The sequence below is a fragment of the Oreochromis niloticus genome, linkage group LG22 (assembly GCF_001858045.2).
Source record: "Oreochromis niloticus isolate F11D_XX linkage group LG22, O_niloticus_UMD_NMBU, whole genome shotgun sequence".
Taxonomy (NCBI): Eukaryota; Metazoa; Chordata; class Actinopteri; order Cichliformes; family Cichlidae; genus Oreochromis; species Oreochromis niloticus.
Genome location: NC_031985.2, coordinates 23,983,485 through 23,994,732, shown reverse-complemented (window position 1 = coordinate 23,994,732; position 11,248 = coordinate 23,983,485). Strand labels below are relative to the sequence as shown.

Below are 11,248 nucleotides of genomic sequence, written 5' to 3'. Positions count from 1 at the left end.
TAAAAAAAAAATAATGAAAATTAAATTTTATACTTTCAAATGAACATTTAATCTCTTTTTGTTTTAATTTGTCAGAAGGTTCAATAAATCATCCACTTTCAGAAAATTTTAATTTTCTGGCAATTATTTCATGGATGAAGGTTTACAGGGTTAAGCTAATGTTACTGCATATTTTATAATTGAGAGTCACCAAATATAGTTTTAGTTATGGAAATGTGCTTTTTATCTATTCCATTGTCTTATATTGCCCGTGTGACTGAGTGTCAGTGAGTATAGACCAGCATGTTGAATTTAAGGTAGTAAGGTGAAAGGCTTGATTTGTTTCTTCCTTCCTTTGTGTACTTTTCACACTTGACCAATAAAAATAACATCTTCTTCCAAACTGGGTAATGGAGTCATTCATTTATCTTCTTTTCACATCACAGTCTGAGTGCCCATGAACACCACAGCCTGCTCTACACCAGTCCAACATAATGAATTACAACTTTATCACAATACTTCATTATGATAACGCTTTGAAGTTGATGAACAAATTGAAAAAAACAAAAAACAAAAAACAAACAAAATAAACCCTTGTTGGTCTTGCCAGCCTAAAAAGCTTCCAAACTGCGGATCCATTGTTGTTAGCTTCTTCCATGCTTCGGTCACTCTTCTGGAAACGGCCTGTTTGCTGCTGACACCTAGTGTAGAAAACACAGAACAACATCACAGCAAATGGAATAAATCTGCCCCTTTTCACCCATTTGCAACATAGATATTTGAGTTGGAGAAAATATTTGGCTCAGATTCCTCATGTGGTCAGAACCTACAAGTGAAGCCTGGTGTTGCTAGACAGGTTATGAGATGAGATGAGATAGCCTTTATTTGTCAGTTGCAGGTCTTTTGCCCGCAACCAAGATGACAGACCTTGCCGACCGTACATACATTACACAACATCACATTGGGGAGACAGGTCAGGCTAGGTAGCGAGGAAAAAACATCGAAATGTGTAACACAAAAGGATAATACAGGAATGGACAGATATCAACACACCATAGCACAATAAAACACAGACGAGCAACATGGGAAAGAGTTCCAGTGTGTACATCTGATCTGGGACCGCTGCAATCGTTCGACTGCGCCTCCAGCTGACCCGATGTCCACATCAGAGGGGAGGTAAGCGTTGGAGGTGGCGTTGGATCCGGGGTAGGGAGGGTGATGCGTCGGTGAGTGCTTATCAGTATCAGTATATGTATGTGTGTGCGTGTCCAGAGTTCAGCTGAGACAGTGTCCTTCGCCCTGCCAGGCTAAGTAAACAGTCTACCAGCCAACCCAGGTGGCCTTGCATGGGATGGGAAGGAACAGTCTCAACATAGTCGTTATCAGGGATTGTTTTGATCGGCTCCAGCCTTGAGCCCGCAGCTGGCGCCGGAGGGGTAGCCAGATTATGATAGCAATTGTCTTCCAACCAACTCATGAGAATTTCGAGCTGTTTCTTTTAGCACTCCGACACTGGTCCCTCCATCATCCGTTGGATAGCTGCGAGTTTTTCCATGATGTTATTTATCTTCGAATCCGAGATCTTGTCACTCTTTTGCTCACAGAGCAGATTCTGAGACCTCGCGACCACAGCCAACTGATCCGTGATGTATTCCAACTTCCGCCCATAGTTGTTGATTTGAGCGGATTCTTCCCTGATGTGTCCCAATATCCGCTCAGAGATGTTATTCTGAGTATTCACTGCAGCCGCAATTGCCTCCAAGCTCTTGACCATGTCCCTGTCTGTGAGCCCTTTCTCAAAACCCGCACCTCGTCCCGTCAAGTCAATCTCAGCGGGCAGCTTTGTGGCGGTTTGGACAGCCGGTTCCGCTTTCTTAATTCTCTGATAAGCCAGGGCCAAGCCAGCTCCGATCAGCAAGAACCCTGTTATCATGGTTCCGAATAGGTAGATATCTTCAGCGTCCTCGATCGACAGTCCCGCCAGGCACACGATCCTCCATGTCTGCCACCCGTCCATCGCGTATCCGGCAGGGAAGGTCCCTCCAGGGCACTCTGGCTCTCCCGAGCCCAGACTTCTCGTGGAGAAGAGGGTGTCAATAGCATTCAGAGACCAGTTGATCAAATCCATAGTTCTCTTTAGGTTTTAGATACAGACTGTGAGAGAGTGTTCCAAGGAGTGAAAGAAAAAAAAAACACAAGACTAGACAAGGACATAAGCAGGGAAGCAGGGAAGATAAGGGAGAGGAGAAAAGTGCGTCCACATGAACAAGCTCCTGTAGTCAGATAGGAGTGTACATGAGCATCCACACCCTCACCAGCAGATTCATGGACAGCTTTTATCCAAAAGTCATCGGGCAACTGAACTGCTGAAATATCAGACAGCTTATTTTGCACAATCACTGTACACCAGGGGTGTCCAACTCCAGCCCTCGAGAGCTACTGTCCTGTAGCTTTTAGATGCATCCTTGATCCGACACTCCTGAATCAGATGAATGACTTGTTACCAGGCCTTTGCCAAACTTGATGGCATGCTGTAATCCAATCATTTGATTCAGTTGTGTTGGAGTAGGGATGCATCTAAAAGTAGCTCTCGAGGACTGGAGTTAGACACCCCTGCTGTACACACTGTACATGTATATGCAAAACCTCTGCACTACAGCCACTACAGTATAAGTTTAAGTAATCTGTATTAATTTATTCCACTTTAAAAAATTTCTCTATTTAGATAAAAATATGAAACTAAGTGTAACTTTGTGCAATTTTACTTTGCCTCGGAGCCTACGAATTTCATTGCAGGTAATATTGTCCCATTGTTACCTGTATATGACAGATAACTTGAACTCAGGTGTTGATATTGTCATGTTCACAGCTTGCCTCTGCTGCCCCTTAGTGGCCATATGAAGGATGAATGGATGGATGGAAGGAAGGATGGATAGATGGGTAAGACCCGCCCTCCACTCATTTCTCAAATTTCACATCCTCAATTCCTCTCCTTGACTCCTCTCCTTCCTCCCACCAGAGAGTGATCAGGAGACCAGAAGGTGTTTAACGAAATGAGTCATCCTCACTTTGTCACTTCTTTTTAATTGATGTCACTCAATATGTTGTTCGACAGAAGTGCATCGTTAATCCTTTTGCACTTTATTATTAGGTGTGCAGTGTTTATGCCATGTTTTACATTCAGTTAAATTCACAGCATGGGGCGAAGTGATGGAGATTATTGGCTACCTTTTTTCAGTCACACAAACACTGAAGGACAGAAACTTAAAGCATCTTAAATAATTGAAGAGTCCCTCTAGCTGTGTGCTGTGTGTAGCTTGGCTTTGTCTGACACTGGTACATTTAAAAATATATATTTAAAAACTATTCATATATTTATGTATTTATACTGTATTTGCTGTGGGGATGAGGGGTTTGTTTGGTTCACTTAAACTTAGCTTTCCTAACAAATCTACAACTGCAAGAATATCAGTTTGCTGAACAACTATTTAATGATTCATTTATTCGTATCAAAAGTGTCAAGATAACTAACATTGAAAAGTTGTCATTATTTAACTTATTGGCGCTGTTTTCGGGTCTGGTGTCATTTATGATTTTCTCCTTCTTCTGCTTTTAGTTTCACTGTGTGTGCACTAGTGGTTAAACAAAAGGTTAAAGTAAAGAAACTAAATCTATCTATCCACCGTCTAAGCACTTTTTTACACTGAAGTTTCCCACACAGACTGATGGATGCGAGAGGGACAACCTGGATGTCAGAATCTTGCCCAGGACACAGACAGTAAAACTGAAACAAGCAAGGACACACTGGAACCTCACTCAGAATAAAGTGGAAACAGGACGAAAAAACTCCAAATGAAATAAAAAATCAAACTGTCACAAAGTGGGTGAGAACATATTTGCAAACACAAAGATTAGTCTTGTTATTATTAGTTAATATTCTTGTTTGCTCTGATTTAGCCATACTTCATTCTGTAGTTTGAAAACATTTATTGCTTAAACTGTTAATTCGTTTTTATTGTGTGTGAACTTACCTTACTTACGGACGTGCTGCTTCACTTTATGTATTCATATCTTCCTGTTTATTTTTGATGGAAGGAACCAGGTAAAGAGGGGGAAGAAAACTCCAGGGATTTGTTTGCTTCAGTTATGTATGCCATTATAAAATGTAATGGCTACACTTTAATAGTGTGTTTTGTTGTTGGTAAAAAGTAGCATCAATAAGTGGATGATTATAATATTCAGTCTTACCCATTGTATGGAAAATTCCTTTAGAGACTATTTGTTTGGATCGCTTGAGAATATTTAAACAGAAGAACTCAGTAGTTCAGGAGGAGAAGACCAGGTCAGTGTAGCTTGGTGCACTCGACATTAATTTTGGCTGGTTTAAGTTCAGTTATGTTTATTTGTGCCACCTTAACATTTGAGTTATTGATTTGTGGAGGTTTTTGTAAAAATGTTTTTAGTCACATTGTTTGCACCCACAATTTGTATGGGGAAGTTCCCTCTTCCCCGTAAATCTATACCCACATGGAGAAGTAAACCCTTTATTAAAGCATATCAGTGTCATAAAATGTCATTTTCAAGCAGATTAGTGGGGTGAGAAAATACCCAGTGAAATAAAAAGCTTTCCAAAAACTCTTAAAATTAACAATACATAATTTTAAAAAAAGAAAAAACACACACACAATCACAGTGAGAGAGACTGTTTTGTCAATACATTCCACCGCACCTTGTGGTTTAGTAAGAAACTTAACAAAACAAAGAAACCTATTGGTGTTGCAAGCTTAAAACTCCTCCTTTATGACTACCTTCCTGCATGCTTGGCAGTTATGGAATTAAATTTCAGGACAGCTCAGTTGGAAGCAACCTAAAGTGGTGACAGCGAAGCTCATCTTTACATGAACAAAAGTACTGAGCCTGCACCTACACATCACACCTACACCTACTGTTTCACTATGCAATGCAGCATTTTTCTTTCTCTTTCTCTTTTTCTTGACTGACTCATTGGGCTTAAAATGATGGAAGTTCATCATTATCATTATTTTGATGGTTGTTACAGTTATTTGACATTTAGACTTTGTTGTGTGAAGTGGTTTCCAGTGACTGGGCAAAACCAGTGTATCAGGTTTAGCTAGCAGTAGCAAGAATCCTGCAGGAAGTTCTCAGGACTTGCTGTGATGATTCGTGCATCAGGTCATACAACTATATGTTACAGTAAAAAAAAAAAAAAAAAAAAAAAAAAAAAAAAAAAAAAAAAAGTAGAAATGAATAGTTGAGACAGTTGAGATTATTATTATTAAACTGTAAAACCTACTTCTGATACAGTACACTAGAGTAATCACAGTGAATGTCTGGTCGTGTTGTCAGTGTTTTACTGTAATTTAATGGAAATTCCGTTTCCGTTTCACAGTGCGCTGATGGCTTTGACCCTGTCACATGTGATCAGTGGTTTATGCTTATTATAAAGAACAACAAACACAGTAGGTGAACCTCACAAACACTTTCAGTGTTCATCAGTGAACAAATGAAACCGCTACAGCTCCTGCAGCATTAGGACGAAACTAATTTTTTAGCATTGTGGAAAAGGCATGCAATGAGGATGTGTTCAAATATACTTTTGTTAACAATGCAAAAAAATTTTATCAATTAGATCAATTCAAAAACAGAAAAAAATCCTTTCAAACAGCATCATTTTTTCTCAGTAGAGAGTTTAGGGATAAAGGCAAACCATCTCTTGGAGGATATTGAGATCTTTAGTGTATGTTTGGAGTCGCTGTTTTGCTGCAGATGAGATGAGATCTGTCACTGAAGGGATGTAGAAGTGGAAAAAGTAGGTGAGGTTTGCAAACACATTTGCAAGGGGTGGTGGTATAGAGTGAGTTGTAGGGTACAGAGTTCAAGAGGTCATGAGTTTGTTGTAGGGGTAACACAGACAGACAGGCAACCATCTGCACTCACATTTACCCCTCAGGACAATTTAAAATCACCAGTTAATAAAACCCCACTATCTTCATATCTTTGGACTGTGGGAGGATGCCAGAATACCAGGAGAGAAACCAGAAAGAACACGCAAACATCCAGATGGTGGATTCAAACCCAAGACCCTCTTACTGTGAGGCAACAACTCTAACCACCACGCCACCATGCTGCCCCACAATTCCTCTTCAGTAAACATAAATATTTTTGTCAAAGTGTTCATCTGGGTACTGTTTTGTATATTCCCATTTTTATACATATGTTTATGTATGACTTAAAAATTTATTCTGATGTCTGTTATTAACGGTTCAGTCTAATAACACTGCTCACTTCATCAAATTACTAAAATCCAGTTACAGGCTTCCCTTTTTAACACACTTCCCCAGTGAAAATTCTTCCCTACAATCATCATAACATGCTTAACTGCTCATTATGCAGAATGGCCTTATTGTTATTGTTCCTCTTGTTCTTATCTGTTATATTTTTGGATTTTAGGGCATTTTAGTGAAATAGAGTACGATTAAAAGAAGTGCATGGTAAGCGATAATGAAAAATACATTTGTTCTTAACTATACTGCTTGTGCACATGTAGTTAACAGTTTGTTTATTAAGCCAAGCAGAGCAGTAGTTGTGGATTTGACCTTCTGCAGTTCCAGAAATCTTGAAAACCTGTCTGTCTTAATACAAGCATCACGTGACAGAAGGGATGTTACAGTTTAGGTCAGTGGGAGTGTCTAACCTGCATTATAAAATGTGTAACCTGCATGCTTGATTCAGCAGAGGGAAACGTGTGACGAGAAGCTGCTGAAGCTCTTCACTTGCTGAAGATAAGTGACTGAAAAAAGGTAAAGTTCCTTTAAAGTCTTTAACTGAAATTTGACATTACCGCAGCAGGCAACAGAAAAACCTGAAGTTTAAGTAACAAAAGAATAAAAAATCATGGCGACACTCTTCCTTGCAGATGTCGGGGATCACTCTGTGGCTGTCAGTTGGTATGTTTGTGTGGGGATTTGCTTCATGCTCCATCACATGTCCTGATGAGAGTCTTTGTCCAGATGACTGCACCTGCTGCAAGACTGCCCATGGATATAGCTGCTGTCTATATCCAAATGTAAGTCAGGTGTATTCACACACCAGTGTAGTAACTTGATTTGTGGTAGTTGGGAGTCTTCTAGAAATGAGTTTTATTTGCTCTGCAGGCCATGTGCTGTGCTGATCTGCGCCACTGCTGCCCTTCGGGATATCGCTGTAACCTGGTTACCATGAAATGTCAGAAATTAGACCAGCCGTGGCTGACCATACCCATGGTGAAGAAGGAGGCTGCGGAGAAACCAGCCCCACCTGAACTGCCTGGATCTCCACTCCAGGAGCTTAAAGAGAGCCGCGTCCCAGATCAAATAAAGAGTTCAGTGGTCCACTGTGACAGTTACACCTACTGTCCTGATGGCACTACCTGCTGCAGACACCCAAAAGGAGGCTGGTTCTGTTGTCCCTACTCTCCCGTGAGTCAGCCTAAACACACTTGTGCAATACAACACATGAATGTAATGAAATTCCTTTTATCTTCCACTAACATGAAATCGGCTTTCATCTGAACGTCTGCAGCTTTTAATTAAAAAGTGCTCCATTATTATTGTTAGAGAGACTAAAAGTGTTTCTTGTAGGGGAAATGTTGTCTCGATGGATACCACTGCTGTCCATTTGGATTGGACTGTGATCACACCTACACGCACTGTCTGAGGGAAAAACTCACATATCCCTTCCTCTATAAGCCAGCGCTGCCTTCAGCACCTGCTTCTCCCATCCCAAAGGCAAAGGAAAGTAGGAGGTAGGAAATGCCACATTCCAACCTTCATTTTGAAGAATGTTTCTCTGCACAACTCACTGTTCAGACATTTTAAATCTCCCACAGATGAATGAATATTTGACTTAGGTTCCTCATGTGGAAAGAAACTCAAAGAAGCAACAAGTAACTCAATAGTTCATATCAGTGTCAGCAGTACAGCAGTACAAAAGGTGACTTTATGGATAGGTAGGCAAGAACCAGGTTTTACCACCAATAAGGGTCAACAAAACAGTGTTCAGTATCACCATGTGTGAACAAAAATGTTTAAAAAAAAAGTGTTTATTGTTTATTTCCTTTTGGTCTAACAGGGGTAAATTTTTTTTCAGGGCCAATTCTGCGTAGATGAACGATCTCTGTGAGCATGGATGTAGCCACAGCCCTCCTCCTTCTCATGCAGAAAACTCGAGCCTACCCTTGGGACATCCTAGGATCACAGAAACATGCCTAAATGTGCTGTGGCTATTCTTTTGAATAGTTTTTTCTTTTATAAGAGTTTCCTATTATTATTATTATGGTCAGAAATCTGTTGAAATGCATTTTGCATCACATCTGATATATAATCAGATCAGTCTTGGGAGAAGACAGTTCCTGGACAAATGATCTGACAAGTGCACAAGATTGTTTTTAATGTTTGCTGTTTCTTTGCTTTTAGACTAATGGGTGTGCATAGTTGGCTGTTGCAATGGACAGTCACCAGTCATCCTAACAAACCAGCTTTGCAAGATTTCCTGCTGCCTGCGTAACTAGATATCACTGAATGTAGACTAGAAAATAAAATGTAAGGCTGAATGATTATTAAAATGTCTTTATTGTTTCTTTCTTTGTTTGAATGTTTTCTATCTTGTGTCACCAATAAAGACCTGTTGTGACCTGTGTAAATCAAGGGCGTAGATTTGGTTTTGGCATTGGTGGGGACGGTTGATTCAACCCTGCCCAGTTTCTTTTTTTTTTTTTTCCTTTTTGTCTTTGCTTCTTGATTAAAAAAAGGAGAAATATACTTGCCTACATATGCTATTCTACATGCTTTTAAACCATTTAAAATTACAATTCATAGTTTTATATGTGAATTATATAATGTTAAATTACTATTAAACAAATGACTAAGTATTTTAGACTTTAGTTTACTTCAGCCATATTCCATATAAATCAGGTATCATACAAAAATAAATATATTTTCAAATACAATCATGACAATAAAAGAATTTGACTTTAAGGACTTAACAACATTACTTCAGTTATATCGTCTTGATGCATGCTCAATCATCCAGGTAATTAATTTTCCAAAAGCTGATTCTGTTCATCTGGACGTAGCGTTTTTTGGGAGAAACGTTTCGTCACTCATCCAAGTGACTTCTTCAGTCTCAGCTGACTGCAGGTTTCCCCAATCTTATAAACAGTACATTTGCATAATGACTTAACTTCAGTTATACCAACATCACACCAACATCTCTTATACATTAGCACTAAGGGAAGACTGAATGACCTGGTGGTTTTTGTCCATAAAACTACTCATCTAAGATTACCACAAAGTAAAGATCTCTCAGCAAAATTATGCAACATTTTAGGCACTATTGCCCTGATCAAATCAGTGAGCTGGGATTTTTTATTCTAAACATGAACTACTGTTACAGCAACAGACATGGACTACTGGTGCCCCACACAACAACTCAATGTCCACTATGTGAAGGAGCCAAACACATGCCTTCTCCTCTCGTTAATCTATAGCACCAAAACATCAGTCAGTCACCTGTGACCTCACCTCGTCACCTCTGTCCGAGCTACAACATGGCAGAGCTGCCTCTGTCACCTGATAAATAACAGTGAGACATTCGAAATACATGCAGTCACACATGTGCTTCAAATACAGTAATGAACCACCAAGTCATCATCCAATTTCACCTGTGATCTTGCATCACCATTGCTCTCTGAGCTTTGTGTTGGTTCTTCTGTCACCTGACAAATAGCACATACATGACAATAAGAATAAAATGGGGAGCTGCTTCAGTGTTTCTGTCAATTTGTGCAGATCTTGACTCATCAGTAATGTTTGTAGGGTGAGTGCATTTTTAAAACAATTTGTGCAAACTGCACTACAAGGTGGAATATTTGCAAAATCATGACTACCTCATGATATTTTGTCTCAAAAATTAACCCTATGAATATGTCAGTACAAGACAATGAAATTATTGTGTCACCAACATTTTAATGTTAGACATATAATTTTAACAGCCTCTGTAAACTAATATCCTGGCTTGCTCGAGGCTCCGTTTTCTCTGACAGTTTCAATCAAAATTAGAAATGTTACTCTGAGACTGAGATAACTAATAGTGCTGCATGTTGTGCAGTTAGTTTCCAAAACACGTTATTCATGGTTACATACAATTTTAGACTGATGTGGGCCAAAGCCTAGCATAGCCTGTAACGTTATTATGACGGACACATTTTATGAGTTAACTTGACTTTAAGTGACTTACAGGTTTCTTTGAAAAATACTTTCTTATATCCAGGTTCTTCCTTTTTGCTGCCACCCTCCTCTCCTCCTTGTAGGTCCTTGCAGCGCAGGCTTGCCGCTGCTAAAACTAAACAGAGCTCCCTGAAAGGCACAGCCAATCACATTGGCCATATTTGTCACATGAGGTAGGACTCCAGTAGAGAACGTAATTTAACTCTTTCTGCACCGCTGGGTGAATGAGACGTTGACAGATCGTTTTTTTTTCTTTCTATCGGGTTTGTTTTTCTTTACTCGAAGAGATCAAATTATTGGTGGGGACAATTCAATAATTGCTTGATATTGGTGGGGACATGTCCCTTCCGTCCATGCCAAATCTACGCCCTTGGTGTAAATTGGGGGACAGAGCAGATTTTCTGTGTTTACCAGCATATGTATATGTGGCATAAATGTCGGACCCAACCACATAGTTTGTTCTTTTAACACTATTGCTGTTTCCTCTAATCTCAGCTGCAGCTTTTCAGCTGCCAGCCACACACACAACAACAACACCTCAGGTCCCGGCTCTTTTATGCAGGGGAGGCGTGATGAGCTGATGGAGCTCCGTTGTGTCAGCCTCCCCTGCTGCTGAGCCACAGTATAATTATGGGGAAATGCAGAAGCTGATGGACCAAAAAAAGTGCCTTCAACAAAAAGGAATTATAGTGATTAATAAATTTATTAGACGACAGTTGTAAAAACAAAAAAACACAAATATTTTAAAAATCTGTCAAAAGCTATTTTACTTTTTTTAATGACTGAATTCACATTTGTATTCACAAAATTTGAAGCTGATGCACCTTCAAATGTTCAACCACAAACAAACTTTTTAGTTATTCATTTATTTAGGTTAAAAAATTCAAGTAAATAACTGTAATTTTGCATCCTATTAAAAAAGAAAAAATAATAATAATATGCTTTCATATTTTTTTCATTAGTGTTTTTTTAAAACTCTGTCA

The 11,248-nt window shown here is 39.4% G+C and overlaps 1 protein-coding gene across 2 annotated transcripts; it reads left to right on the top strand.

Moving 5' to 3' along the window:
- The first annotated feature begins 6,704 nt into the window (after positions 1–6,704).
- Positions 6,705–8,680, top strand: LOC100693478 (granulins). Of its 2 annotated transcripts, none has more exons than XM_005462010.3 (5): positions 6,705–6,800; positions 6,917–7,066; positions 7,155–7,457; positions 7,620–7,783; positions 8,128–8,680. In XM_005462010.3, exons 2-5 carry the CDS (start codon positions 6,917–6,919, stop codon positions 8,141–8,143), a joined length of 633 nt encoding a protein of 210 aa, XP_005462067.1. In that variant the 5' UTR covers positions 6,705–6,800; the 3' UTR covers positions 8,144–8,680. The 2 variants fall into 2 exon arrangements, with proteins under 2 accessions (XP_005462067.1, XP_005462068.1); XM_005462011.3 differs by having other exon boundaries at positions 6,742–6,782.
- The last annotated feature ends 2,568 nt before the right edge of the window (positions 8,681–11,248 follow it).

Excerpts from the sequence above, each read along its gene's own strand:
- LOC100693478 (XM_005462010.3), top strand. The coding sequence starts at position 6,917 with ATGTCGGGGATCACTCTGTGGCTGTCAGTTGGTATGTTTGTGTGGGGA. Across the intron at positions 7,067-7,154 it reads GCTGCTGTCTATATCCAAAT|GCCATGTGCTGTGCTGATCT; the intron begins GTAAGTCAGGTG and ends TTTGCTCTGCAG. Across the intron at positions 7,458-7,619 it reads TCTGTTGTCCCTACTCTCCC|GGGAAATGTTGTCTCGATGG; the intron begins GTGAGTCAGCCT and ends TGTTTCTTGTAG.